The 26,496-nt window shown below is 44.7% G+C and overlaps 1 protein-coding gene across 1 annotated transcript in view; it reads left to right on the top strand.

The window, feature by feature from the left end:
- Positions 1–22,684, top strand: part of LOC137425729 (coiled-coil domain-containing protein 146-like) — a 39,901-nt gene extending 17,217 nt beyond the window's left edge. The window contains exons 4-9 of the mRNA XM_068114463.2: positions 3,508–3,578; positions 13,651–13,878; positions 14,534–14,720; positions 22,039–22,134; positions 22,392–22,466; positions 22,673–22,684. Coding sequence (XP_067970564.2) covers positions 3,508–3,578; positions 13,651–13,878; positions 14,534–14,720; positions 22,039–22,134; positions 22,392–22,466; positions 22,673–22,684 — 669 coding nt within the window. The remainder of the gene's footprint in view (positions 1–3,507; positions 3,579–13,650; positions 13,879–14,533; positions 14,721–22,038; positions 22,135–22,391; positions 22,467–22,672) is intronic.
- Positions 22,685–26,496: the final 3,812 nt, after the last annotated feature.

The raw sequence follows: 26,496 nt of genomic DNA, 5'->3' as shown, positions 1-26,496 counted from the left end.
GAACCATGTGTCAATGGCAGGTATGGTATATGATTCTGGTTCACCTCAGCAGTACGGTAAACGAGAAGGCAATTGATAAAATGCAAATGCTGGCCATGGCCTACATCATCCAACAGGTGTTTGCTTATGATGGACAATAGACTGAAATGTTTTCATGTATATGGTGTCTTCGTCATGTAGAGGTCATGTAGGTAGAAAGTAGGTCATGTAGGTCATGTCGGTCATACACCTCATGTCGGTCCAACATTAAGAAAATAAAGTTCTTCAAGTGATAAATGCTAGAGAGTTCATGGAACACTATACATCATGCAGTGTTCAAGTATAAACTTAAGTTTGAATAAAATAATGATATTAAAGAAAAATTCCGGAAGTTTAGCGCTATTGAAACCGTCTTATAGCTAGATCATGCTGGCCATGACCTACATCACCCAACAGGTGAACCACATTTCCAAGCTGGCCTCCAAAGCCAGTCGCCGTGTGGGCATCCTCCGTCATGCGAAGTCCTTCCTTGGCTCTACTGAGCTCCTCACCACATACAAAGCTTTCATCCGCAGCTTGATGGAGTACTGCTCTCCCCTCTGGGCTGGTGCACTTGCCTCACACGTAACTTGACAGGTTGACCCCTGATATCCCCCAAATATTCCTGCAGGACACACAAGATCTGCCAGCAACCCTCTTCTGGTGAAACTGCCAAAATCAAGACTCTCTATTCACCTTCACTCTTTCATTCCTCTTTTCTCCCGCCCCTGGAACAAGCTCCCTCGCTCTCTTCAATCCCACTCCTCCCTCCAGGTCTTCAAAGCAGCCGTTCACCACCATCTCTTATCTTCCCCCATCCAAAATCTTGATCTTTCTACACCCGTTAATACACCACAAATCCACCTCTTTCAATCTTCAACTTCTTTCCTGAAAGTCCTAGTAGTGTCCATCTTGTTTATCCCATGTACCCCGCCCTAGCCCTCTCCCTTCCACAGATCTCCCAATGTCCTTGTTCTCTACTGTTGTTGTGTGTTCCCTCTCTCTCCCTCTTCCTTTATTATACTCGTATGTTATATGTGTTAGCCCTTACATGAGCCTCGACTTAGTATACCAAAAATAAGATCACCCTTATAGACCACCTTTATTTAACATGTCCAAGTGGTATTGTACTGCAAAACTGGAGGTTCTTGGAAGTGAGAAGATGATTTATGTTCTACAATGTTCAAGTATATAATTCAATTAAAAAGATGAAGATTGTAAAAGTCGTATAATGACATTAATTCCGGAATTTACCGCCATTTTACCTCCGTTTCCCCAGTGTCTATTACACCATCCTATCTATCACATTATATTAGTTATTTCTGCCTGTTGTTTGTGTCCTTTATAACATCCTTAAAAACAGTAAGTTTCCTGTTTGGAATGATTTTCAATTTTTCTTGACAGTCAGGCAAAGTAAAGAAATGATGTCACTCCTCTATGCGCATTGCGCATGTACGATCGGGCCGAAAATCAGAGACAAAGTACTGTGTAACAGCAGGTTTGTTTTCCGATTCGCGTTCAAAATATGCATTCAATTTAAATGAGATGTTCCTCGATCATGGCGGACGTTTACAGACAGGCTGACGGACATTAGCCAATTGCTTAACCCCGCTTTTAGCTTCTCGTGCGCAGAGTAATGAAGGTATTGAGTAAAAAAGAAAAATCAGTTCTGATAATTCAGAGAATGAATGAATGAATGATCGTTTTAAGGCCATTTTCCCCGCTAGGGGTTAGCCTTGCGGGTCCCATGACAATCATGGTTCCCTGTTCGAGGCAATGTTTTTATGGCCGGATGCCCTTCCTTACGCCAACCCTTAGTCGCCTCTTATGATGCGCAGGGATACGGTGCACCTATTCTAAATCGGGGTACACACTGTGATCATTCATCCCATAGGCAAGCTGGTACTCAATTTGCACGACCTCGGAAGGATGACAGGCTGAGTCAACCCCCCTGGTGATAATTCAGCGATCGACCGGGATTCGAACCCAGGATCCTAGGATCCCAAGCTGCACCCTAACCGCTAAGTCAACACCAGGCTTAGTAATGACAAGTCAGAGAATGAAATAAATATATTGTCATACATCGGGCTTTGGGGATAAATGGGGATTGGTGAAGCATAGTTATTTCATAGTGCATGTTCACATCAGTTTGTGTAATTACTGTAATTAATGAGATGGTGTCGAGGTATGTTTCGCAGCTTCCGTCTTCCCACCAAATTGTTTCCGTCTAAACTCCCACCTCCCTCCCTCCTATGTACGTTTGCCAATATTCCCCATGTAAATCTGTCTACTTGTATTTTTCCATTTTACCACAGTCTGGGAGAACTGTCAGATCGGATAAGGGTTTCTTTTACGTATCGGTAGTACAGCCAATACGTGATCGGAAAGCTACCACTACCCATAAGCAATGTGTTTGGGCATGTGAGCATCATGCGATGTCGGCACCATCCAATCCACATATCCCACAGACAGCCTGGCGTTGAATGAAAAAGGGCAACTCAGCGCAATGTAATACAATTGATGTGGTTGGTCAAAAAGTTGGTTCTTGGTGCCTTGGGAAGACTCTCTGCAGGTCCCCCCGATTGTCACATTTTCATTGCCCTTGCCATCCCTGGTTAATGCCTGCCTGCAGCTCTGTGGTTCCTGTCTGGTCCTTCTTGGTTCGATGACACGTCCGAGCATCAGGAAAGATGCGCAGGGCACTGAGGAGCCAAACCGAACCCACCATGTGGCCAGCCTTGCCACTCGAAGCACAATCTCTCGTCTGTCTTGTCCTGTCTCTCTTGTTGTCCATTTTGTTTCTCTCTATGAGTGAGGCTTTTAAGTAAAATAATGAAACCGTCAAGTACCTTGGTCACGATGGTGATTTATTATTCTTTGGCTTATTTTTTTATTATGTTATTTTATTTGTTTGATTTATTTATTTGATTAGAAATTATTATTTATTTATTTATTTGATAAGAAATATTTATTTATTATTCTATTTATTATTCTTCACTCCTGTATTGCTGCTGGCAGGTGTCTGCTCTTCTTCTACCCCACCGCATGTTCCAATGGAATAAATCACATTTGTTAATGTGAACCTGTTTTGTGAACATTGAGGAATACGGGGAGCTCCACAGCGCATAGTTTAATTGTCACATAAAGCCGTACGTAGGAAATCGGGAATCTGCACAATTAAGGAATCATTATTTAAAACCAAACTGTCCTTTGGCAGCGCTCGACCAACTTTGGGAATGGCTCCATGGTTCGCTATCACAGGTGCGTGCCCAAATTAAGGGCGGAAAAGGGGACAAATTTGACCCATTCCCACCTGGCAGGCTTGCTGGTCGAAGAATCCCACCGACCGTTACAATATTCATGAATTAGAAGTGAATGATATTATGTGAGGAGAAAAATTAAAGTGTTATAAGATGAATAAATATTTCCTTTGATTTTGGGGTCATAATTGTGTGGGTGTGGTATGTGTTGCCCGATAACACGATACAGGAGAGTTTGGTGACATTCATCTTCCAGCCATTGCAAACACATGACGGGGAGCTGCTCAAAATCAAGCTGAAGTGAGTGTTTGCACATATTATAAACATTCCAAGGCTTATGTACTGTCTATTTAAAAATCAGGACCAAAAGATTTTTTTTTAAATACCCCCCCACGCGACCTCCCCCCAAGCCCCCTCCCTCCCACAGATCTCCCGATGTCCCTGTTCTCTGCTGTTGTGCTTGTGTGCTTCGCTCTCTCTCCCCATCTTGTCTCCTGCTCCCTTTATTGTATGTTTTGTGTGCCCGTTGTTTTTTTTTTGTGATTGATGTTAGCTCTTACACGAGCCTCGATCTTGTATACAAAACAAACAAACAAAAAAATAATGTAAAAGGACCAAAATTGTAGGCCCTCGCCAGGTTTTATCGTACATATTTTATGGACGTACTCATATTCTAATTGTACCGTACATACCTTATAGATGTACTCGCATTCTGCAATTGCACATACTTTATAGAGGTACTTGGTTGAAAAAGATAACGTGTAAAAATTTGTGGTCTACGTTGACACACAGACAAACCAACAGGGGTGGCAATGTAGCCTTCGCCCACTTTCTGTGGCACAGGTAACTAGCACAGGTGACACAGTCACCTTAATGCTGCATTATTTCCCGATGGATTTAGGGTGTATTAACGGGGGTAGAAAAGATCAAGGTTTTGGATGGGGGAAGATAAGAGATGGTGGTGAACAGATGTTTTAAATACCTAGAGGGTGGAGTGGGATTGAAGAGAGTGAGGGAGTTTGTTCCAGAGGCGGGAGAAAAGAGGAATGAAGGAGTAAAGGTGAGCAGAGAGTCTTGATTTTGTTAGTTTCACCAGAAGAGGGTTCCTGGCAGATCTTGTGCGTCCTGAAGGAATATTTGTGGGACAGAGCTGGGGGAGCTAGGCCAGGGGGAGCTAGGCCGGAGAGGAGTCGGTAGAAGACAGAAAATGTTGCACACTTGGAACAAGATTGCCCATATGGTGTGTAATCTGCTCTGATATTAATAATCATAAAGATAATACCCCGCCCCCACCCCCTGGTGACTCCCGTAATGAGCAGGTGCGTCCAGTAACATTAATGCTTGTTTGGGGCCAAATATATTTTTTGCATGTTATGCAATAGTGTTGCAGAAGAACCGCCTTTGGAGGCCATTTTTCCCCACAGAGTGGGAGTGGTCCCCTTTTTCCCCTTTTTGAAGCAATGTTTTACGGCCAGATGCCCTTCCTGCCACCAACCCTGTTAGTCGCCTCTTGCTACACGCAGGGAATTACCAGTGAGCTGGTGCAAAATTTGCCGACCTCGGAAGGACGACAGGCTGAGTCAACCACCCTGGGGTTAATTCAGCGATAAACCGGGATTCGAACCCAGGATCCCAAGCCGGCACCCTAACCGCTAAGCCAACACCAGGCCCTAATAGTGTTGCAGAGTAACACTGTTAAAATCCTTGGCAACAGGCCTACATGGTCTGTTGTTATTCACAACCTCTTTTGCAGCACAGAGCATAACCTCACATCTGTCGGAGTATATACCATGGTAGACTTTGTTTTTCTCATTTATGAAATGAAGTAAAGACGAATTGAAATGGATTAATTGCTTAATGTTGACTCTGGATACGAGGCACCAAGGATACCAGAGCAAGGATTTCAGAAAACATCGATGGGGTTAGTTGGAACATGATGGGGTTAGTTGGAACATGATGGGGTTAGTTGGAACGTGATGGGGGTTAGTTGGAACGTGACGGGGTTAGTTGGAACGTGACGGGGTTAGTTGGAACGTGACGGGGTTAGTTGGAACGTGACGGGGTTAGTTGGAACGTGACGGGGTTAGTTGGAACGTGACGGGGTTGGTTGGAACGTGATGGGGTTGGTTGGAACGTGACGGGGTTGGTTGGAACGTGACGGGGTTTGGTTGGAACGTGACGGGGTTTGGTTGGAACGTGACGGGGTTGGTTGGAACGTTACGGGGTTGGTTGGAACGTGACGGGGTTGGTTGGAACGTGACGGGGTTGGTTGGAACGTGACGGGGTTGGTTGGAACGTGACGGGGTTGGTTGGAACGTGACGGGGTTGGTTGGAACGTGACGGGGTTGGTTGGAACGTGACGGGGTTGGTTGGAACGTGACGGCGTTGGTTGGAACGTGACGGGGTTGGTTGGAACGTGACGGGGTTGGTTGGAACGTGACGGGGTTGGTTGGAACGTGACGGGGTTGGTTGGAACGTGACGGGGTTGGTTGGAACGTGACGGGGTTGGTTGGAACGTGACGGGGTTGGTTGGAACGTGACGGGGTTGGTTGGAACGTGACGGGGTTGGTTGGAACGTGACGGGGTTGGTTGGAACGTGACGGGGTTGGTTGGAACATGACGGGGTTGGTTGGAACGTGACGGGGTTGGTTGGAACGTGACGGGGTTGGTTGGAACGTGACGGGGTTGGTTGGAACGTGACGGGGTTGGTTGGAACGTGACGGGGTTGGTTGGAACGTGACGGGGTTGGTTGGAACGTGACGGGGTTGGTTGGAACGTGACGGGGTTGGTTGGAACGTGACGGGGTTGGTTGGAGCGTGACGGGGTTGGTTGGAGCGTGACGTGGTTGGTTGGAGCGTGACGGGGTTGGTTGGAGCGTGACGGGGTTAGTTGGAGCGTGACGGGGTTAGTTGGAGCGTGACGGGGTTAGTTGGAGCGTGAGGGGGTTAGTTGGAGCGTGAGGGGGTTAGTTGGAGCGTGAGGGGGTTAGTTGGAGCGTGAGGGGGTTAGGTGGAACATGAGGGGGTTAGGTGGAACATGACGGGGTTAGTTGGAACATGACGGGGTTAGTTGGAGCATGACGGGGTTAGTTGGAACATGATGGGGTTAGTTAGAACATGATGGGGTTAGTTGGAACATGATGGGGTTAGTTGGAACATGATGGGGTTAGTTGGAACATGATGGGGATAGTTGGAACATGATGGGGTTTGTTGTGGAAATCAACCAGATTCACAACGTGTTCCATATGTATGGTTTAATCTCAATCAGATCTGTACATCATCCTGTAAAGTACATCAAGCAACATACATGTCAGGATCTAGGCATCATATGAGAAAGATTGAATATATCAGTCAATGCAAGCAAACCTAGAATATAGGCGGGTACGTACCATTCAATTCTACATGGCATTGTATAATGATGTCGCAGGAGTGGCCTCGAGTCGCGGACGTCCGAGGTCTTATAGACACCGCCCAGCGGTTTAACGGAGCACCAAACCTGGGTTCAACTTTGGTACAATTTCACCACATTCTCCCCACCGTTAGAACTATACTGCCGCTCGGCAGGAAGCGAGTGCACGTCAGCATTAATGGATTGAGGAAGTCATCATTTTATTATTTTGGGTGTTAAAGACATATTTCCCTATAAAGTCAGTCGGTCCTTCCATAGCGGTCAGGGTGGCGAAATTACCCTGCAAACACAGGGTCGGAAACTACCGGGTACGACATCCCCAAGCCCGGAGTCCCCCTGCTTCGGAGTAGCCGCTGGAGGCAGGTGTCGGAGGGGCACCTCAGTGCCTTCACTGCTTCAGGCAGGGGTGTATCAGGCGAAGGGAGGGACGGTCACGTGGGTCACAATAGTCTAGTCTTACAGCGGGGTCGTCGGCACAGTAGGTAGATAGGATACGTTGTACCTTGGCGAAGAGCGAATGTCCATTCGTCGCAATGCAACACATGTGTAAATCAGTAAGCCTCTTTACAGTAGGCTGTAACCGTAAGTAAGGTTACATGACAGGAGGCCATTACAGTAAGTCCATTGCAGTCTGTACCTGCCTAGGCTCCCAAGGGTACATGATCGATCCATGTTAGGTCCATGTCATGGAATTACAGTAAGCAAGTACAGTAAATAAGATGACATGACAGGAGGCCATTACAGTAAGTCCATTGCAGTCTGTACCTGCCTAGGCTCCCAAGGGTACATGATCGATCCATGTTAGGTCCATGTCATGGAATTGCCGAGGGAGAGAATCGATGAGAGCCATAATGAGAGTTACTCGACACCGGCAGCGGCCCTGTTGAATCACGAGACTCGAGCGTCCTCTGACGGCAGCTCATACGCATTACAAACTCTTGTTTCGGCACGTGAATCTACCGTTGGCAGCGATCCTTCGCACGAGACACGAGCGGCCTCTGAAGGCTGCTTGGACGACCGGCATGGCTGATTACGACGACGCACAAAACGACCGGAACGCGCCTCCCCAGCGGAGCGTGCAGAACCTCCGCGATGCATACGGCAATCCCGTCCTGCAGTACAGCGCTTGGAGGATCGGAGAAGACCGGCTTTACCGGCTGCCGAGAGAACGTCCCGGATGGACGACAAAAACGACCGAAACGCGCCTCTCCAGCGAAGCGCGCAGAACCTCCGGGATGCATATGGCAATCCTGTCCTGCTGTACAGCGCGCGGAGGATCGGAGAAGATCGGCTATACCGGCTACCGAGAGGATGCCCCGGATGGAAGGATTGTCCCATTCAAAGCGAATTGAATTGTCCCATTCACAAACCGAGAGAGAGTCCCGGCTGGACAAACCTTGTTTGTCTCAGCGTTGTCCCGGATGGATTGTCTAGATGTCGAGATGATTGTCATGCTAGATGTCCCGGATGGATTGGCCATCCACGGATGTCCGACCGATCCATCCATTCAATGCCTTCATTGCATGGCACGGATCCAGCCGGACCGCGGATGGATCGACCATCCACGGACGCAAAGACTCAGAGACCCAAAGACAGCCATCGCCCCGGATGGACTGTCCATCCATGCTAGATGTCCCGGATGGATTGTCCATCCACGGATGTCCGACCGATCCATCCATTCAACGCCTTCATTGAATGGCTCGGATCGACCATCCATGGACTCAAAGACTCACTCAAAGACACAAAGACATCCATGGACGTCATCCTGGGTCCCCACAAGGGGCGAGGTGGGAGTCGTTATACCGAACGGCATCCGGATCGCGGCATCCGGATCGCGGATGGATTGCCCAACCTCCTGGGATCCCACCCCCCCCCCCCCCACCGAGGTTGCAGCGGCGCGCTGCATACCGAAGTCAGACGACCTTCACAGTCTGGGTCAGTCTGAGTCACAGTCAGTCTGGGGCAGAGGGAAAATGGAATCAGACGAGGCGTCTCGCAGTCTCGAAATGTGCGTGGATACGAGCCAAGAGCTCTGTCCGATAAACAACAAGCCCAGAGTCAAGGGCGAGCAGGCAGTACGGTGCCCCCGTTACTTGCGCAGGAGACAAGGGAGTCGGGCGCGACGCTCAATGTCACCATTTCACGAGGTCACCGTGTACTCCCTAAACGGCGCGGGCGCGCGACCTTGAGGTAGCGCCGCGTTACATAGTTTACGTCGTTTACGTAAAGGACATTTGGTACGTAGTTTACCAAGGTACATGGAAATGTAAACGAATCCCCGATGATGAGATCGCGTGAAGCACGCAATTACGTTAATGACGCCGTAGAGCAAACGCGTGATTAGTCGGTGACGTCATCAATTGGTTCGGGCGCGTGCGGTTCGTTGGCGAAACCAAAAGTCGTCCTCGGCCTGTCGAGCCAGCGTGGCACGCTGAGACGAGAGGGCGAGCACGCTGGGCCGCAATAATTTGCACGGCCTGAAGTAGCGTCTCGTTCGATGGCTTTCGGGCAGGGTTTGTCCGGGGTTGAAGCGGGAAATAGCGGCAGCAGTGCGGTAGTTATCAACGGTATCTAGCATGATATGATACATCACGCCAACACAAATCACATTTCACAAATCACATTTCACAAATCCCCGAGTGCCGTGAACCCCTTAGAACCCTTTTAAGATTGTTTATTAAGGTTATGACAGTGGAAGAAGATGAAAGTTTAGGAAGACCATGCTCGGCGAGTCCCCGAGTGGAGCCAAACGAGCCTCACGCGTTGAGGCGAGTCCGGGCAGCGGTGTTCGCCGGCCTCGCTGAGAAGCCATGCGTAGGTGGGATTCCGACCAGCAGCAATGGGGCCACAGAATAGTGCCAGCGAGGGGAATCGCATGCGCTTCGCGTGAAGAAGGGGTCCATCCAGTGAAGATGCGGCACGCGCGACTGGCGCGTCGTGCCTAGTGAGGATGCCATCCAGCGATGGTGCAGCGCGTGATTCGTGCGTGAGGAGGTGATTCCGGCGAGCAGCGATAGGAATCGCCGGCCTCGCCGAGTAGGGCCCGCGAAGGGAGCAACGTGCGGCTTCGCGGCGAGGAGGTGATTCCGAGCAGCGATCGGAATCGTCGGCCTCCCAGAGTATTGCACGCGATGGGTGCAGTGCACGATTCGCGCGGAGGAGGTGATTCCACCGAGCAGCCGGAGTGAGCCGGCTGTGTGAGGCACAGCGTGATTCCGACGAGCAGTGCGCGATTCGCGCGGAGGAGGTGGTTCCACCGAGCAGCGAGGGATTCGCGTGGAGGAGGTGATTCCAACGAGCAGCCAGAGTGAGCCGGCCGTGTGAGGCACGGCGTGATTCCGACGAGCAGTGCGTGATTCGCGCGGAGGAGGTGGTTCCACCGAGCAGCGAGTGGTCAGGGTGAGCCGGCCGTGTGAGGCATGGCGTGATCCCTACGAGCAGTGCGCGATCCGCGCGGAGGAGGCGATTCCACCGAGCAGCGAGTGGTCGGAGTGTGCCGGCCCGCGCGGAGGAGGCGATTCCACCGAGTAGCGAGTGGTCGGAGTGTGCCGGCCCGCGCGGAGGAGGCGATTCCACCGAGCAGCGAGTGGTCAGAGTGTGCCGGCCCACGCGGAGGAGGCGATTCCACCGAGCAGCGAGTGGTCGGAGTGTGCCGGCCCGCGCGGAGGAGGCGATTCCACCGAGCAGCGAGTGGTCGGAGTGTGCCGGCCCGCGCGGAGGAGGCGATTCCACCGAGTAGCGAGTGGTCGGAGTGTGCCGGCCGTGTGGAGGCATGGCCGACATGGGAGTCGTGATCACTCGCGTGGGAATCTCATCTCGGGCCGAGGCACGCAAATCTAGGATGATTCTCTCGGACGGAACCGTTAGCGTTTCGAGCAACCGAGGCTAGACTCGTACCTTCGGCGCCAAGCGGGTCCGTCGTTCCGACAGGGTTGCGGCCCAGGACATTTCCCAGTGGCCTCCTTCAGCAGGCGCCTTGCCGGAGTCCGTCACGCCTGCTCCGGCGTCCGGGCCCCAGGAGAGCAGTTCGCGCTTTGACGGCGCGGTTCCGCAAAATGCTTGCGCTTCCGGTCCCGTCGAGGTAGACCGGCAGCGAGAGTCGTCGGAGCTCCGTGGCTGGAGCTGGCTCGATGGGCTCTCAGCTGGTCATTCTTCTCCGAGGTGGGCCGCGCAGGAGCATGGAGAATGTCGGGAAACGCTCGTCTGAGATCAGCGTTCATCCGGCCATCGCCAGACTCGTGTCCCACCATTCCCGAAGATCATGATTGAGATTAAGTGTTGTGGAAATCAACCAGATTCACAACGTGTTCCATATGTATGGTTTAATCTCAATCAGATCTGTACATCATCCTGTAAAGTACATCAAGCAACATACATGTCAGGATCTAGGCATCATATGAGAAAGATTGAATATATCAGTCAATGCAAGCAAACCTAGAATATAGGCGGGTACGTACCATTCAATTCTACATGGCATTGTATAATGATGTCGCAGGAGTGGCCTCGAGTCGCGGACGTCCGAGGTCTTATAGACACCGCCCAGCGGTTTAAGGGAGCACCAAACCTGGGTTCAACTTTGGTACAATTTCACCACAGGGTTAGTTGGAACATGATGGGGTTAGTTGGAACATGATGGGGTTAGTTGGGACATGCTGGGGTTAGTTGGAAGATGACGGGGTTAGTTGGAACATGACGGGGTTAGTTGGAACATTACGGGGTTAGTTGGAACATGACGGGATTAGTTGGAACATGACGGGGTTAGTTGGAACATGACGGGGTTAGTTGGAACATGACGGGGTTAGTTGGAACATGGTGGGGTTAGTTGGAACATGGTGGGGTTAGTTGGAACATGGTGGGGTTAGTTGGAACATGGTGGGGTTAGTTGGAACATGACGGGGTTAGTTGGAACATGCTGGGGTTAGTTGGAACATGATGGGGTTAGTTGGAACATGATGGGGTTAGTTGGAACATGATGGGGTTAGTTGGAACATGGTCCTGGTCCAACCTGCCTCAAGTTAAGCGTTCCAACTAGCCCCATTGGCAGTTTCGCTTTTGATCATGTGAATTTCTACCAAACATTAACTGATAAAGCCAAGTGGGGAAACCATTGGATACAAGACAAATACAGCGTTTAACTAGAATGGTACTTGGTAGAGCGAATACCTCCGCCAGGCTGAACGGTTTATGTTTTGTATCCCATTGATAGGCCGGATCTTGATTCGGACCTGAACCAAAGTCTAATCGGCTTGCTCTTGTCACCGAACCAACTCGTCCACCCAGTTTAGTCATAACTCGTCCATAACTTTTTTAAATATCATGTTATTTATCGCTTTACGTCCGATCTCTCAATGGTGAAGAATCACTTTAAGAATTAAATAATTCTCATATCTCCAGTGCATTCAGAAAGTATTCAGACCCCTTCACTTTTTTCACATTTTGTTATGTTGCAGCCTTTTGCTGAAATCGTTTAAATTCATTTTTTCCCTCATCAATCTACACTCAATACCCCAAAATGACAAAGAGAAAACAGGATTTTAGAAAGTTTTGCAAATTTATTAAAAAGAAAAAACTGAAATATCACATTTACATAAATATTCATACCCTTTGCTATGACACTTGAAATTTAGCTCAGGTGCCTCCCATTTCTCTTGATCATCTTTGAGATGTTTCTACACCTTGATTGGAGTCCACCTGTGGTAAATTCAATTGATTGGACATGATTTGGAAAGGCACACACCTGTCTATATAAGGTCTCACAGCCGACAATGCATATCAGAGCAAAACCAAGCCATGAGGTCGAAGGAACTGCCTGCAGAGCTCAGAGAGAGGATTGTGTCGAGGCACAGATCTGGGGAAGCCTACAAAAAAAATTCTGCTGCATTGAAGGTTCCCAAGAGCACAGTGGCCTCCATAATTCTTAAATGGAAGAAGTTTGGAACAACCAGGACTCTTCCTAGAGCTGGGGTCGCCCGGCCAAACTGAGCAATCGGGGGAGAAGGGCCTTGGTAATAGAGGTGACCAAGAACCCGATGGTCACTCTGGCTGAGCTCCAGAGATCCTGTGTGGAGATGGGAGAAACTTCCAGAAGGACAACCATCACTGCAACACTCCACCGATCCGGGCTTTATGGCAGAGTGGCCAGACGGAAGCCTCTCCTCAGTGAGACACATGAAAGCCCACAAAATCTTGTTTCTCACAGTCTGAGAGTCCTTAAGGTGCTTTTTTGCAAACTCCAAGCGGGCTTTCATGTGTCTTTCACTGAGGAGAGGCTTCTGTGTAGATGTGTAGAAACATCTCCAAGATGATCAAGAGACATGGGAGGCACCTGAGCTAAATTTCAGGTGTCATCGTAAAGGGTATGAATACTTATGTCAATGTGATATTTCAGTTTTTTCTTTTTAATAAATTTGCAAAACTTTCTAAAATCCCGTTTTCTCTTTGTCATTATGGGGTATTGAGTGTAGATTGATGAGGGAAAAAATGAATTTAAACGATTTCAGCATAAGGCTGCAACATAACAAAATGTGAAAAAAGTGAAGGGGTCTGAATACTTTCTGAATGCACTGTATGTCCGTATTGGGATCTTCACCAAAATCGAATCAATTCTTCCTTGTCAAACGCCCAACTGGTCCACCAACATTCGTCCGAATCCATCCTTAACTTTTTGAGATATCCTGTTCAGAGATAAACAGATAGGTGTGGAAAAAAAACCTCCGCCCACCTTTGGTGGTGGAGGTAAAAATTGAACATTTATAATATGTAGACCTCGTTTTTTGTAACAATGATCAGATTCCATGCTGTTTTACAACATTCATTTCCTGGAGAAGTGTGCCCGATCCACCCTCGACATTATTTTATGGGTTCAGACCGTTAGTCTTGTGCTTCATTACATTGTTTTTGAATACTAAATGTTGTTTTTTGTTGTGAATTGTATTGTAGTGATTCCCGTTGATTGTTGATGCAGGACGCTCACAGGTCACCAAAGCAAGCTGATGGAACAAGAGCACAGAGTGCAGGCCGAGCTGCAGCATGCCGCAACACGACAGATGAATGTCAAACAAGAGAGGCAACAGATCTCGGGAGACATTGATCAACAGTGCACTCTTCTCATGGAGTTAGAACAGAAAAAATTGATGCTCACCTACAAAACTCAGTCTGCCACAGAGAAGTGTGCAGCCCTACAGGCCGACAGGTGAGTTAGAGCAGAGGGGTGAATGGAATTTTTAGTGGGTAACAAATCTAGTTCATCATGGAGGAGAGCTGTCTTCACTGAGGTTCGCCTTTGGTCATATGACCATCCAATGGAAGACGTATAGAAAGAGTTCATAGCATTATTTTATTTCATTTAAAAAGTCCGGAATCATAGAAAATATTTTAATTTCCTTTTCTTTGAGCCGATGCCTTTGAGGTGGATGGGATGCCATGGACCAATAGGATGGCCAATTTTTAAAAATTCAATCCATTTTTAATTCAGGCTGAAACACAACAAAAAGTGAAAAAGACTAAAGGGGTGTGAATACTTTCTGAAGGTCCTGTAAATTATGGCTAAACTCCTCCATGGGCCGAGAAAGCTGCATAGACACATTCCAGAATTTTTGGGGGATATCAAAAACATAATTAAACAATTATAAGAGTGGGACATCTTGAAACAAATCTGTGCCCACCCTTCCTTCCCACCCCTCTTCATGCACCAAATCTAAAACTCGGACAGATTGCCTTGGAGCAAAAGAGCCAACACCGATGCAGATATTAATGCTGAGATGTGCAGGTTGTTGGTTGGGGACTCGGGGTGATTTATCTCATGCGGGGGATAACACATATTGTACCATGATGACTGATGATTGCAGGGCAGCCATTGAACTGCAGCTGGAGCAGGTACAACGAGAGCAACAAAACCAGCGATCACTCTTGGTACAGGAAAAGTTCAGGAATGCGCAGCAACTGCGCTTGCTACGTAAGGGAGAGCTGCAACTCGATAGTGCCAAGGACCGTCTGGGTGAGAGTCGCCGCCAGTATGACAAGGCCTTGCACGAGGTACGCAAAGCCATACATTCACATGGTTGTCTTACTCAAACCTTGACTTTTAGAAGGAAATTTATTTCTTTATTCATAAAAGTCACTTGGGCCAAAAATATTTCATAAAAACCTGCCTGTCTGTTCAAGGCTCAAGTTACAAGAAGAACAACAAGTTACAGAAACAATGTACAGTATGTTAAGGTGGAGATAGATGCCCCCTATCGTGGAAGGTGGGGCAAAAGTTCCGTTTGCTGCCCCCGCGTAACCCCTATCGTGGAAGGTGGGGCAAAAGTTCCGTTTGCTGCCCCCGCGTAACCCCTATCGTGGAAGGTGGGGCAAAAGTTCCGTTTGCTGCCCCCGCGTAACCCCTATCGTGGAAGAGTCCCCCCTTGCCGCACCCACATAATCTCCTTCGCTGTGGTTACACGTTCACCTTCCAGAATGACAACATCGGAGGCCTCTCTCGCTGACGTGTAATCGGGAATTTCAAATGAAAAATGTTCAGTTTACTGACCAAAAGGGCCGAGCAGGATGTTTGCATATATTGGAAGGGACAGAAGGGGGTCTTGCTCCATTTTACCCTGTCTTATTTACTCCTTACAATTCCCAGAGCCCAAACTAGTTAATCGCATCTTATTTATACTTCTGTAAGTATTTGTTGTGATTGTGATCCCGAGGCTCTTCATAAAACCTCTAATATCTAAGACTCTTAGCCAGAAATTACGCCCATGTATGTGGTCATTTTATCGATATACATATGCCATGCAACTTTTGCATCATTCCACATCTTATGTTGCTTTGCATGTTTGCATATTAAACCTGAACGTTTTTAAGGATTAGCTCTGTCATAAACATCCACCCTGTTGTTCTTTTGTTTGTTGCAAGCGGAAAATTTCACAAATTCAGAGGCAGTCCTCAAATCTGTATTATAAAAGGAGACATGTCTCTGTCTGTCTGTCAGTCGTGTTATAACTTGAGAACGGATTAACGGATTTCAATGAAACTAACAACGTTGGATTCAGGGAATTCCTGGGAATGTTTATGATGCAAAAAAAAGAAAAAGAGAAAAAGGAAGGTAAGTTCGTGTATGGGCCACTGAGCTCTATAAAATGGAGGAACTACCAGCTGATTGTGTTTACTGATGAGGCCACGCGGCCGCCATATTGGGACTCTCTACCGATCAAAAGTTCCATTGTGGGAAAACATCAGATAAGCAGGTTTTTAAATAAACTGCGAGTTTTTATTTTTATAGGGCTTTTTCTTGTTGTGGTGAGTCCCAAGATGGTGGCCGGTGACTTCAGTTTCTTCAGCAAACCAGTGATCCAGCTATATTTAGATAAGTGGTGGGGTATATGGGCACACGTGGTGAACCAGAAAATGCCAACTTGCGACGCTGGTTATCCTTGTACGGAGGGCAGGATCTCCCAGGAATCCTTCTTTGTTTTTGCTCTATAGGTTAGCCGTCACAGCTATTCTGAGGAAATGAAAAATCACATTTTTACACATTTACGCAAAGGCAGAGACGAGGAGACCAGATTTTTTTGCTTCCATTGCCTGTCCCTAATATGTACCCCAGACAATTTGATCAAAAGAAAGAAGAGGGGGAGGGTGAGAAATTATTTTTATTTCCATTTTCCTATCGGTGCACGTGTTGTTGTATATTGCCTAAAAGGCGGTGATGAATATCCCATTAACAATATCTCCCTTCTCGCTCACTGAATGTATAGCTAGACTGATATCTATACACTGCCTAATTTTAATTTTTCTCATGAACAAAATCTGTTATACACCACTCCTTTCCTATTCCATCTCGAGGCGCTGCACGATGTCATTGTCGGGCACCAAAGGGGGCCCGGCGATGACGCGCGCTAAAAGGGAGTACTCAGTTTTCACTCCAGTTTCTTGTTTGTTTTTGTACACCGCTCCTTTCCTATGCCATCTCCAGGCGCTGCATAGCGTCATTGCCGGGCACCGAAGGGGGCCCGACAATGACGCACGCTGAAAGGGAGTACTCAGTTTTCACTCTAGTTGTTTTCTTGCTTTCTTGTTTGTTTGTTTCTCTGGGCGATCCTTTGAGCTAGGAAGCTGAAAATTCGGCAAAATAGTGAGGAAGTTCTTTGTCAAAAATGCTATTTTTTGTTTTTTGATTAATCAATTAATTGATGAGTTATTTAATAAATAGTGATTAATTAAGTACTTATACATTTCCTTTCTCTTCTGGCCATTATCTCAGGCACCTTTTGAGTGAGAAAGCTGATATTTGGACATGACAATGACCAAGTGGTGTGGCTATAAACGATATTTTTGATTTATTCATTAATAATTTAATCGATTTATTATTTACTGATTAATGAAATATTTATTTATTTATTTTTCCGATTAATGACTTATTTAATTAAGTTTCAGCTTCGGGTGAAACGCTGGTGGTTGTGGTATGCTATTAATTAGCCAATTGATTGAGAAATTATTTTACGTTTATTATTTATTGATTTTAATTACGCAATTAATCAATCAATTATTGTACACCTCACCCTCCAAATACAGTCTTTATGTCCTGCATGGCGGTATCGCCGGGCGCTGAAGACTCCCTGACAATGCCGCTCTGGAGGATGTTATTTATTTATTTGGCATGGGGGCGGTCTACTTTGAATGTAACTACTTATTTCTTCTTTTTTTTGCAATTACTGCACACAAAGATTTGTATTACCGTCAACGAAGTGACGGGTCTTATATTCTAGTACTGTGCATACATAAATATACACATACACAGTCGCGCACACATGTATATATATATATATATATATATATATATATATACATATATATATATATATATACAGTCACGTGAAAAAGTAAGTACACCCATGTAAAGTTTTGACTTTTTCAACATATTTCAACATACAGCTATTTGATCTTCATTTCAACAATATTGATAGATAAAGGTGATATAATGTAACAAATATCATGAAACATTTACATTTTGTAATCCATTATATAATTTAAATAAACATAAATGCAAATTTCGCATGTGGAAAAAGTAAGTACATCCTTGGCTCTAATAGGTGGTATTCCCCCTTTGGCAGAAACAACCTCAAGTAGGCGTTTCTTATAAGTTATAACTGTCTACCAGTCTCTGACATCGACTGGGAGAAATTTTTGCCACTCCTCCATGTAGAATTATTTCAGCTGTGTGATGTTTGAGGGGTTTCTTGCATGCACAGCTCGTTTCAAATCCCCCCACAACATCTCGATGGGATTTAGATCCGGGCTTTGACTTGGCCATTCCAGAACCCTCCATTTCTTTATTTTCAGCCATTCCTTGTTGGATTTACTGGTATGTTTAGGGTCATTGTCATGTTGCAAGGTCCACCTTCGGTTGAGCTTCAACTTTCCGACAGATGGCCTCACATTATCCTCAAGCACCCAGCTACAAACTGTCAGTTTGGTGTTTCGCAGACGTGGTGTTTCATCAGTGTGTGTGCCGTCCCTCCGATGGACGTTAAACTGGGGGTCCCATCTGCCAGCATGGGTCGGTGGACGTTAACGATCCCACAGTGTCCTTCGCAAAGAGAAGGCGAGTATGGCGGCACCATGGCTAGGCGAACTAACTAGGTGAATGTCAGGCCTCGACATCCGGTTCGTGAATGACTTGGGCCAAGCTTCCCCCGGCTGACCCCTCCAGATACAACAAGTGAATCCTCTTGGATTGCGCTGAGGTTCGGGCATGGAATTTCTAGGAGGAAGTATAATTTGTATGCAATGAAAGTACATGTAATATGGGATCGAGTAAGATCGAGTAAGCTTCACCAGTGCGCGTGCGCGAATTTACGTCACGTCGGCAGCGAGAAGGCGTTCCCCAACACGAACCAATCAGGAACTGCCACGCCCACTTATATGATCTCAGAATTCCTGTGACAGGAATTAGCGTTACACTGGCTGGAAGTCATTCGCTAGAGGCGCTTCCTCAGCGCCAATCACCAGTGCGCGTGCGCGAATTTACGTCACGTCGGCAGCGAGAAGGCGTTCCCCAACACGAACCAATCAGGAACTGCCACGCCCACTTATATGATCTCAGAATTCCTGTGACAGGAATTAGCGTTACACTGGCTGGAAGTCAATCGCTAAAGGCGCTTCCTCAGCGCCAATAATAGTGGCAATTAAAGAACAACAATATTAAAGTGGAGAATTTACATTCCATATTATATCACCTGCTTTATTTTATACAGCTGCATTTAATACGGGTAGATGTTTTCTTGTTTTGAGAGAAACTAAACACACAAAGCACTCAAATTAGTCAATACACCTTCAATATGTGGCTATAAGGTTCCACCGAATGCGCATGCGCAGCACCTATGGCGATAACAAATATGGATTTATCGTTATCGCGAGAGTAAATCGAAAGCACGATTATCGCTCAGCACTAATATATACATATATATTTACATATATACATACAGACATAAATACATGCACACATAATCAGATCATTGTTCATTTTTTTTCACTACACATAGTGTCATGAAACATGCTGTTTATGAGTAAATGCAACACCAGTGAATTTCCAAGTAATTGCTGTGGGGGCTGCCACGTCCTGCCTTCTGGGAGCCCAATTCGCTGTAATAATAATAAAAATCTTACAATAATTCACCAAATGTCCGTCTGTCCGTTCGAAGGTACCGCAAAAACGGCTGAACCGATCGCAACGATATTTTGGGTGGGTATTCCTGGGACCCCTGGGAGTAAAATAGGCTATATTGTTTTTCCAAGTTTTCCATTTTTCCAATTTTTCAGTTTTTCCAAACACGATGAAATAATATTTACCGATATGAACAGTGATGTGGCTTTTATTGAAATTCTACAAACACTATTTAGATTTTGATGACAATTATGAACCTGCCGCGAATGCGCAAGTGGACAGATGATGGCAATGTGGGGGTTTGATAATATCCAAATACAACCGTCATTCAATCGTAATGTTAAATCGTTAAACGTTAATCGTGTTAATCGTTTTGTTAAAGTATCAATTGATGATTGGAATTCAGTGAATACAATTACGATTTTGAATTCGTTATTGTATTCCCCCAACCATACGGATTACGGAACTTCACATCAGGATTCAAATATTTGTTTATGTGACGAATGTTGTTAAAACTTTATTTTTTATATTAATGTTATTTAATTTGTGATTGGAGTTATGCTGTTTGGAATGAAAAAAGAGATATCGAGTTCAAGTGAATGACGAAATGCCATGATGGTTTCTACTTTCTAAACGTGAATTCGCGGATCGCCATATGCAGATTCGCCAATGACTGCGTATGGAACAAACGTACCCGTTTGTTTGCCAACGGGTACGTTTTTCATGGAAGTCCTTCACGAACTTGCTGTCCATGTCTGATATGTGACTGAAGGTGCTACAGGAATGTGGAATTTTTGGTTTCATGCTTTAGCATTCGCCTTTTCTGCATTGTCTGTTTGCTTCTGGCCTCCCCACCGTGCGTAGCACAGGTACCTCACTAGTTAGTATAATTTGTGAATCCTCTCCCCCTCCGCCCTTCCCCCAAAAAATAAGACATTTCCAGAAAAAAATTATCTTTCCCTTTTCCTTGTCTAAAGCAACATGAACATGCTAATTGTATTGTTTGATCCATTTGTACAGACACGTGAAAAAGTAAGTACACCCCATGTAAAGTTTTGACTTTTTCAACATATTTCAACATACAGCTATTTGATCTTCATTTCACAATATTGAAAGATAAAGGTGATATAACATAACAAATATCATGAAACATTTACATTTTGTAGTCCATTGTATAATTTAAATAAACATAAATGCAAATTTCGCATGTGGAAAAAGTAAGTACACCCTTGGCTCTAATAGGTGGCATTGCCCCCTTTGGCAGAAACAACCTCAAGTAGGCGTTTCTTATAACTGTCTACCAGCCTCTGACATCGACTGGGAGAAATTTCTGCCCACTCCTCCATGCAGAATTCTTTCAGCTGTGCGATGTTTGAGAGGTTTCTTGCATGCACAGTTTGTTTCAAATCCCCCCACAACATCTCGTTGGAATTTTGATCCGGGCTTTGACTTGGCCATTCCAGAACCCTGCATTTCTTTCTTTTCAGCCATTCCTTGGTGGATTTACTGGTATGTTTTGGGTCATTGTCATGTTGCAAGGTCCACCTTCGGTTGAGCTTCAACTTACCGACAGATGGCCTCACATTATCCTCAAGCACCCTCTGGTATAATGAAGAATTCATAGTGGATTATATGATGGTGAGCTGCCCAGGCCCTGATGCAGCAAAGCTGCCCCAAACCATAATATTTCCACCACCATGCTTTACAGTTGGTATCAGGTTCGTGTGGTCAAATGCTGTCTTTGGTTTTCGCCAAAACATGTCTTCTGGTACTGTGGCCAAATAGCTCGACCTTTGACTCATCTGTCCAGAGCACATTGTTCCAGAAGTGCTGGTCTTTGCCTCGGTGTTCATTGGCAAACTTTAGTTTTGCCCTGATGTTCTTTCTGGACAGCAAAGGTTTGCTCCTGGCACACCTCCCATGTAGATCAAATTTGTGCAGCCTCTTTCTAATGGTAGACTCGTGCACTTTGACATCAACAGTGGCAAGAGCTACCTGTAGGTCCCATGATGACATTCTGGGGTTCTTAGAGACTTCTTTCAGCATCTTGCGGTCTGCTCTCGGGCTGAACTTGCTGGGGCGGCCTGGCCTGAACAAGTTGGCAGTTGTTTGGAATCTTCTCCACTTGTAGATGATCTTCCGGACAGTCGAATGATTGATTTCAAATTGTTTGGAGATCTTTTTAAATCCCTTCCCAGACTCGTAGGCATCTATAACCTTCTTTCTGAAGGCCTCAGAGAGCTCTTTCGATCGAGGCAGGGTGACGCCGCACACTTCAACAACAAAGAGCAAACCAAACTAAATGTCTGAGGTTTAAATAAGACAGGTTCCTCCAAGATCCTCTCTGACGATGTTCTAATCATTTGCACCTGAGCTGGTGCACCTGATTCTAATTTTAGGTATTTGAAGTAGTGATAAATGTAGGGGTGTACTTACTTTTTCCACATGCGAAATTTGCATTGATGTTTATTTAAATTATACAATGGACTACAAAATGTAAATGTTTCATGATATTTGTTATATTATATCACCTTTATCTATCAATATTGCTGAAATGAAGATCAAATAGCTGTATGTTGAAATATGTTGAAAAAGTCAAAACTTTACATGGGGTGTACTTACTTTTTCACGTGACTGTATCTGCTTCCTGTGCGTTATTTACACTGGATTCGTTTAATGGTTTTGTGGTGGTTTCCTCAGTTTGAAGCATGCCCAAAGGATGGAGTACAAATGTTAGCTGTGATAAAGCAACAGCGGAAGGAAGGAAACTTGTTGAGACACGAGCTGCAGCTAAAGGTGAGCTGCCTCTGTTGGTGGTAAGAACAAGTTACACAAACAATGTAAAACCCCAAAAACCCAAACTTTAAGTTGTTTTTCAGGGCCATTGCCAGTGTTGATTAATAAAACAATTCCGCACTTCTCATATCTAAAGGTGCATCCAGCTAATTGTATCCGTTGTCATTGACATTTTCTGTTGGAGACAGATATACATGGCCATCCTCATCACAATTCCCTTTTCTGGAATGTAGATTTTTTTTTGTGTAATGGATTAGTGTTCTGAAAAACTGGAGATGCTGAGCCAAGTTTTACTTGATGGGCAATCTCAGCTGCGTCATCGTTTTCGACTGGTGAGATATATTTTTAAGTTGTATTGGATGTACCATCCATCCTTTATTGAGGGATTTTCAACCTTACTCCTGTTTCTGAGGGTACTTTATGCAGAACAACTATTATGTTGGTTAAACTTTGTGAATTATTACCCTCGCCAGAGGAGAGGGTACTATATTTCATTTGGGACCGTATGGATGTTTGCCTGTCTGTTTGTTGTCCACAGAGAATGTGCTAATGTAGGCCACAACCGCCACCTAGTGGTAGCCAGTAGTACACGTTCTCTTTTTTGTACAATTAGACGGTGAGTATGTCTATCAAGTATGTACAATTAGAATGTGAGTGCGTCTATAAATTATGTACAATTAGAATGTGAGTACGTCTATAAATTATGTGCCATTAGAATGTGAGTACGTCTATAAATTATGTACAATTAGAATGTGAGTACGTCTATAAATTATGTACAATTAGAATGTGAGTACGTCTATAAATTATGTACAATTAGAATGTGAGTATGTCTATAAATTATGTGCCATTAGAATGTGAGTACGTCTATAAATTATGTACAATTAGAATGTGAGTACGTCTATAAAGTATGTTCAGTTAGAACGCTAGTACATCTATAAATTATGTACAATTAGAATGTGAGTACATCTATAAATTATGTACAATTAGAATGTGAGTACATCTATAAAGTATGTGCAATTCGAATGTGAGTACATCTATAAATTATGTACATTTACAATGTGAGTATGTCTATAAAGTATGTACAATTACAATGTGAGTACGTCGATAAAGTATGTGCATTACAATTAGAATGTGAGTACCTCTATAAAGTATGTACAATTAGAATATGAGTACATCTATAAAATACGTACTATAAAACCACACAAATAGGCTGGAGACAGCTAGTGAAATTTTTTTTTTACTAAACTTTTGTAGTAGAATTTGGAAACAGATACCTATTTGAAAGAATATTTGTTACTGATCGTAATTGGACCAATTTACAGCTAATAATTTGCTCGTGTGGCGGCCATTTTGGATTTCAAAATTCCCTTTTATATACATGGCCATTTGAAATAGATTTAAAAACGGCCGCCATTTGAGATGCCATTTTCTCAAATCCCGGCTTCTACACCAAGTAGATCGAGGCAAACAAACACTGGCTATACCCACACTTTTGGTACCAAGGAGTCTCTTCATCATACTCTGGGCAAAATACTGAAGCAAGACATGACGCATTGATGCTACAAGCTGCATATTGGATGGCATGGAAATAGTGCAGATCCTTGCCAATCGTTCGGAAGCAAATGCATTTGGTGACTGGTGTGATAACTTTCAAAAGCATGTGGTTGGACAGTTCTCTGAAATATGTACCAGGGTTGACATTGTCTTCGGCAGATACCAAGATAACTCGATCAAAGAAGGAATATGGGGAAAGCGTGTGGGAGAGAAAGGCAAACGAATTAGAAGAATGGTGGAAAGCAGGAATCAGAAAATTGGGAATTGGGAGAGGTTTTTTTTCCCTCGGAGAAAACAAGGCAAGTCTGGTCAATTTTTTCTGCACTGACGAGCTCTCGACTTTCTGTCAGACAGAAGCCAGAAGAGAACTCATTCTCAGAAGAAGGGCCAGAAGAAAACCCAACCTCAGTGGCGGATTCATCGAGGCGAAGAAATTTTGGTCTTTGACAGAGGACTCTTTCTAGTCTCAGTTCGAATCATATCATTAAATGATCCTCGAAGTGTGTGTGTGTGTGTGTGTGTGTGTGTGTGTGTGTGTGTGTGTGTGTGTGTGTCTTATAATATTAAATATCGATTTTCATTAGTAGGTGTAAGTAGTGTATATATGTTGCTTCTGGGACACTCTCATTTTCCCATTGACTTACATGTTAATTTTCCTCTTAACCTCATTGCCCATTAACACCTCTATTTCTCCCACCCTCATCTTTATGAACCGTTTGTCTATAGTACCTATCCTTAATGTTGTTCATTAGACCACTCAAACACTACAAATATTTGTTTTCCCTTATAGACCTATAATCCTTCTTCTACATATCATCTGGCAGATTATCTTTGACCCACTCAAACATCGACCCATTCACTTACTGTTAATTTTCTTCTCACCTCTTTACGAACCTTTTAGCCTTTTGACACTCAAACAATGATTCCCCCCTTGGTCTGATGGTACTCTTACTATCAATGATCCCGAGTAGACCACTCAAACATTGATCCTACAAATATTTGTTTATGCGTGGGAAATAATTTAATTCTCTTGCCACTCTCTTCACCATCTAATATATTAACAAAAAAGATGTTTGAGTTTGGTTCTTTATTAAGATATTTTAACTGAGCTGAGATAAAATGATAAAATGATACAACAAAAAAACAAACTCCCTCAATGTTCTTGTTTGAGCACCTCCAGTGCCACACACTTTTTGGTAGGCTCTGCCCACCTTTTGTTAAGCTCCGTCCACTTTTTGGTAAGCCCCGCCCATTTTTGGTAAACCACGCCACCTTTTGCTAAGCCCCGCCCACTTTTTGTTAGACCACGCCCACTTTTAGTATGCCCCACCCACTTTATAAACTCTTCAGCATTGTATCATTTCCAGGTAATACATTACATCATTTTCAGGGAATTTCCATCACATCATTTCCAGTTAAGACACGCCCAGGTTTGCCCAGGGAATTTCCACAGGAAATGACACACACCCAGCCCTTCTTATAAAAGGCACCGACCACACAGGCTTTTTCAAACACGCTTTCTGCTTCACTTGAGAATGGACTACTATGCCGAAATGGAATGGGATAACTTTGCTATTCCTTGGAGTCCTACTACCTGTGTAGAACTCAACCTTCAGATTGATGAACTTGGACTCAAACCTCTTATCAATGGAGGTACGTTTGTTTATTTATTTATTAAATTTTTATTTTTTTTTATTTTTATTTTTTAGATGAGACTCGTGTAAGAGTTAACAAAGTTTATTTTAATATTCATAGAGCTTGATTTATACAAATAAAAATATTGTATTAAATTAATACATTGTTATTTTCTTTCACAGGAAATTGTATCTGAGATACGAAATGAAAATTCTGCTTTTAACACAACTTGGAATGAAGTTATTTTTTTGTTTGAAGACATTTTGAACAACCAAGACCCCCAGAACGAGTTCTACCTTGATGACCCAGCCAAAGAGTTATACCTTGGAGATCCACAAAATCCTGAAAAAGAGTTTTACCATGATGATACTTGTTGTGAGTTATCAAAACAAAACCCACTGAACAAGTTCTACCTTGATGAGCCAGAATACAAGTCATACATTGGAGACCCACAAATTTCTGAAAATTGGGAAAGGGGAGTTCTCCCTGATGGTCCGCAGTTATACTATGTGAGACTTATCACGGAAACCCCCAATATTTCTGAAAATTGTGGTTCTACCTTGGGGACTTGGAAAGATGGTTATATTTTTGGAGACTCGGAATGGGGGTTTTGTTTTGATGACTCGGAATGTGATACCTATCTTGGAGGCTCAACAGGAATGTGGTTATACCTTGGGAACTTGGAAAGTTGGTTTTATTTTGGAGACTCTACCTGTGGGGTCCATCTTGGAGACTCTTTGGATTCTAAAGCAATGAACAATGTTCTTTGTTTAATGACGCTTGATTTAAGCAATATCAAGAAAGTTCGAGGAAGAAAATGCTGGAAAATTCTTTCTTCCCATTTCTACTTCTTCAAACTTGAAAGCCTTGAAAGACAGAATTGGAGGAAGAGGGAAAAAAAAAAAAAGAAATACGTATTTTAAAAAAAGAAGAAAAGAAAGATTATGTTAGGGTTTGGGTGGGATTTTGAATGTGAGGGTTAGGGATGGGGTTGGGTTAGGGATGGGATTGGGTTAGGGTTGGGATTTTGAATGTGAGGGTTAGGGTTGGGGTTGGGTTAGGGATGGGATTGGGTTAGGGTTGGGATTTTGAATGTGAGGGTTAGGGATGGGTTGGGTTAGGGATGGGGTTGGGTTAGGGTTGGGTTAGGGATGGGGTTGGGTTAGGGATGGG

This window comes from Myxine glutinosa, chromosome 4 (assembly GCF_964187855.1).
Source record: "Myxine glutinosa chromosome 4, kmMyxGlut1.1, whole genome shotgun sequence".
NCBI classification, from domain to species: domain Eukaryota; kingdom Metazoa; phylum Chordata; class Myxini; order Myxiniformes; family Myxinidae; genus Myxine; species Myxine glutinosa.
The sequence above is the reverse complement of the archived record's forward strand: the minus strand, read 5'-3'. Positions and strand labels throughout refer to the sequence as shown.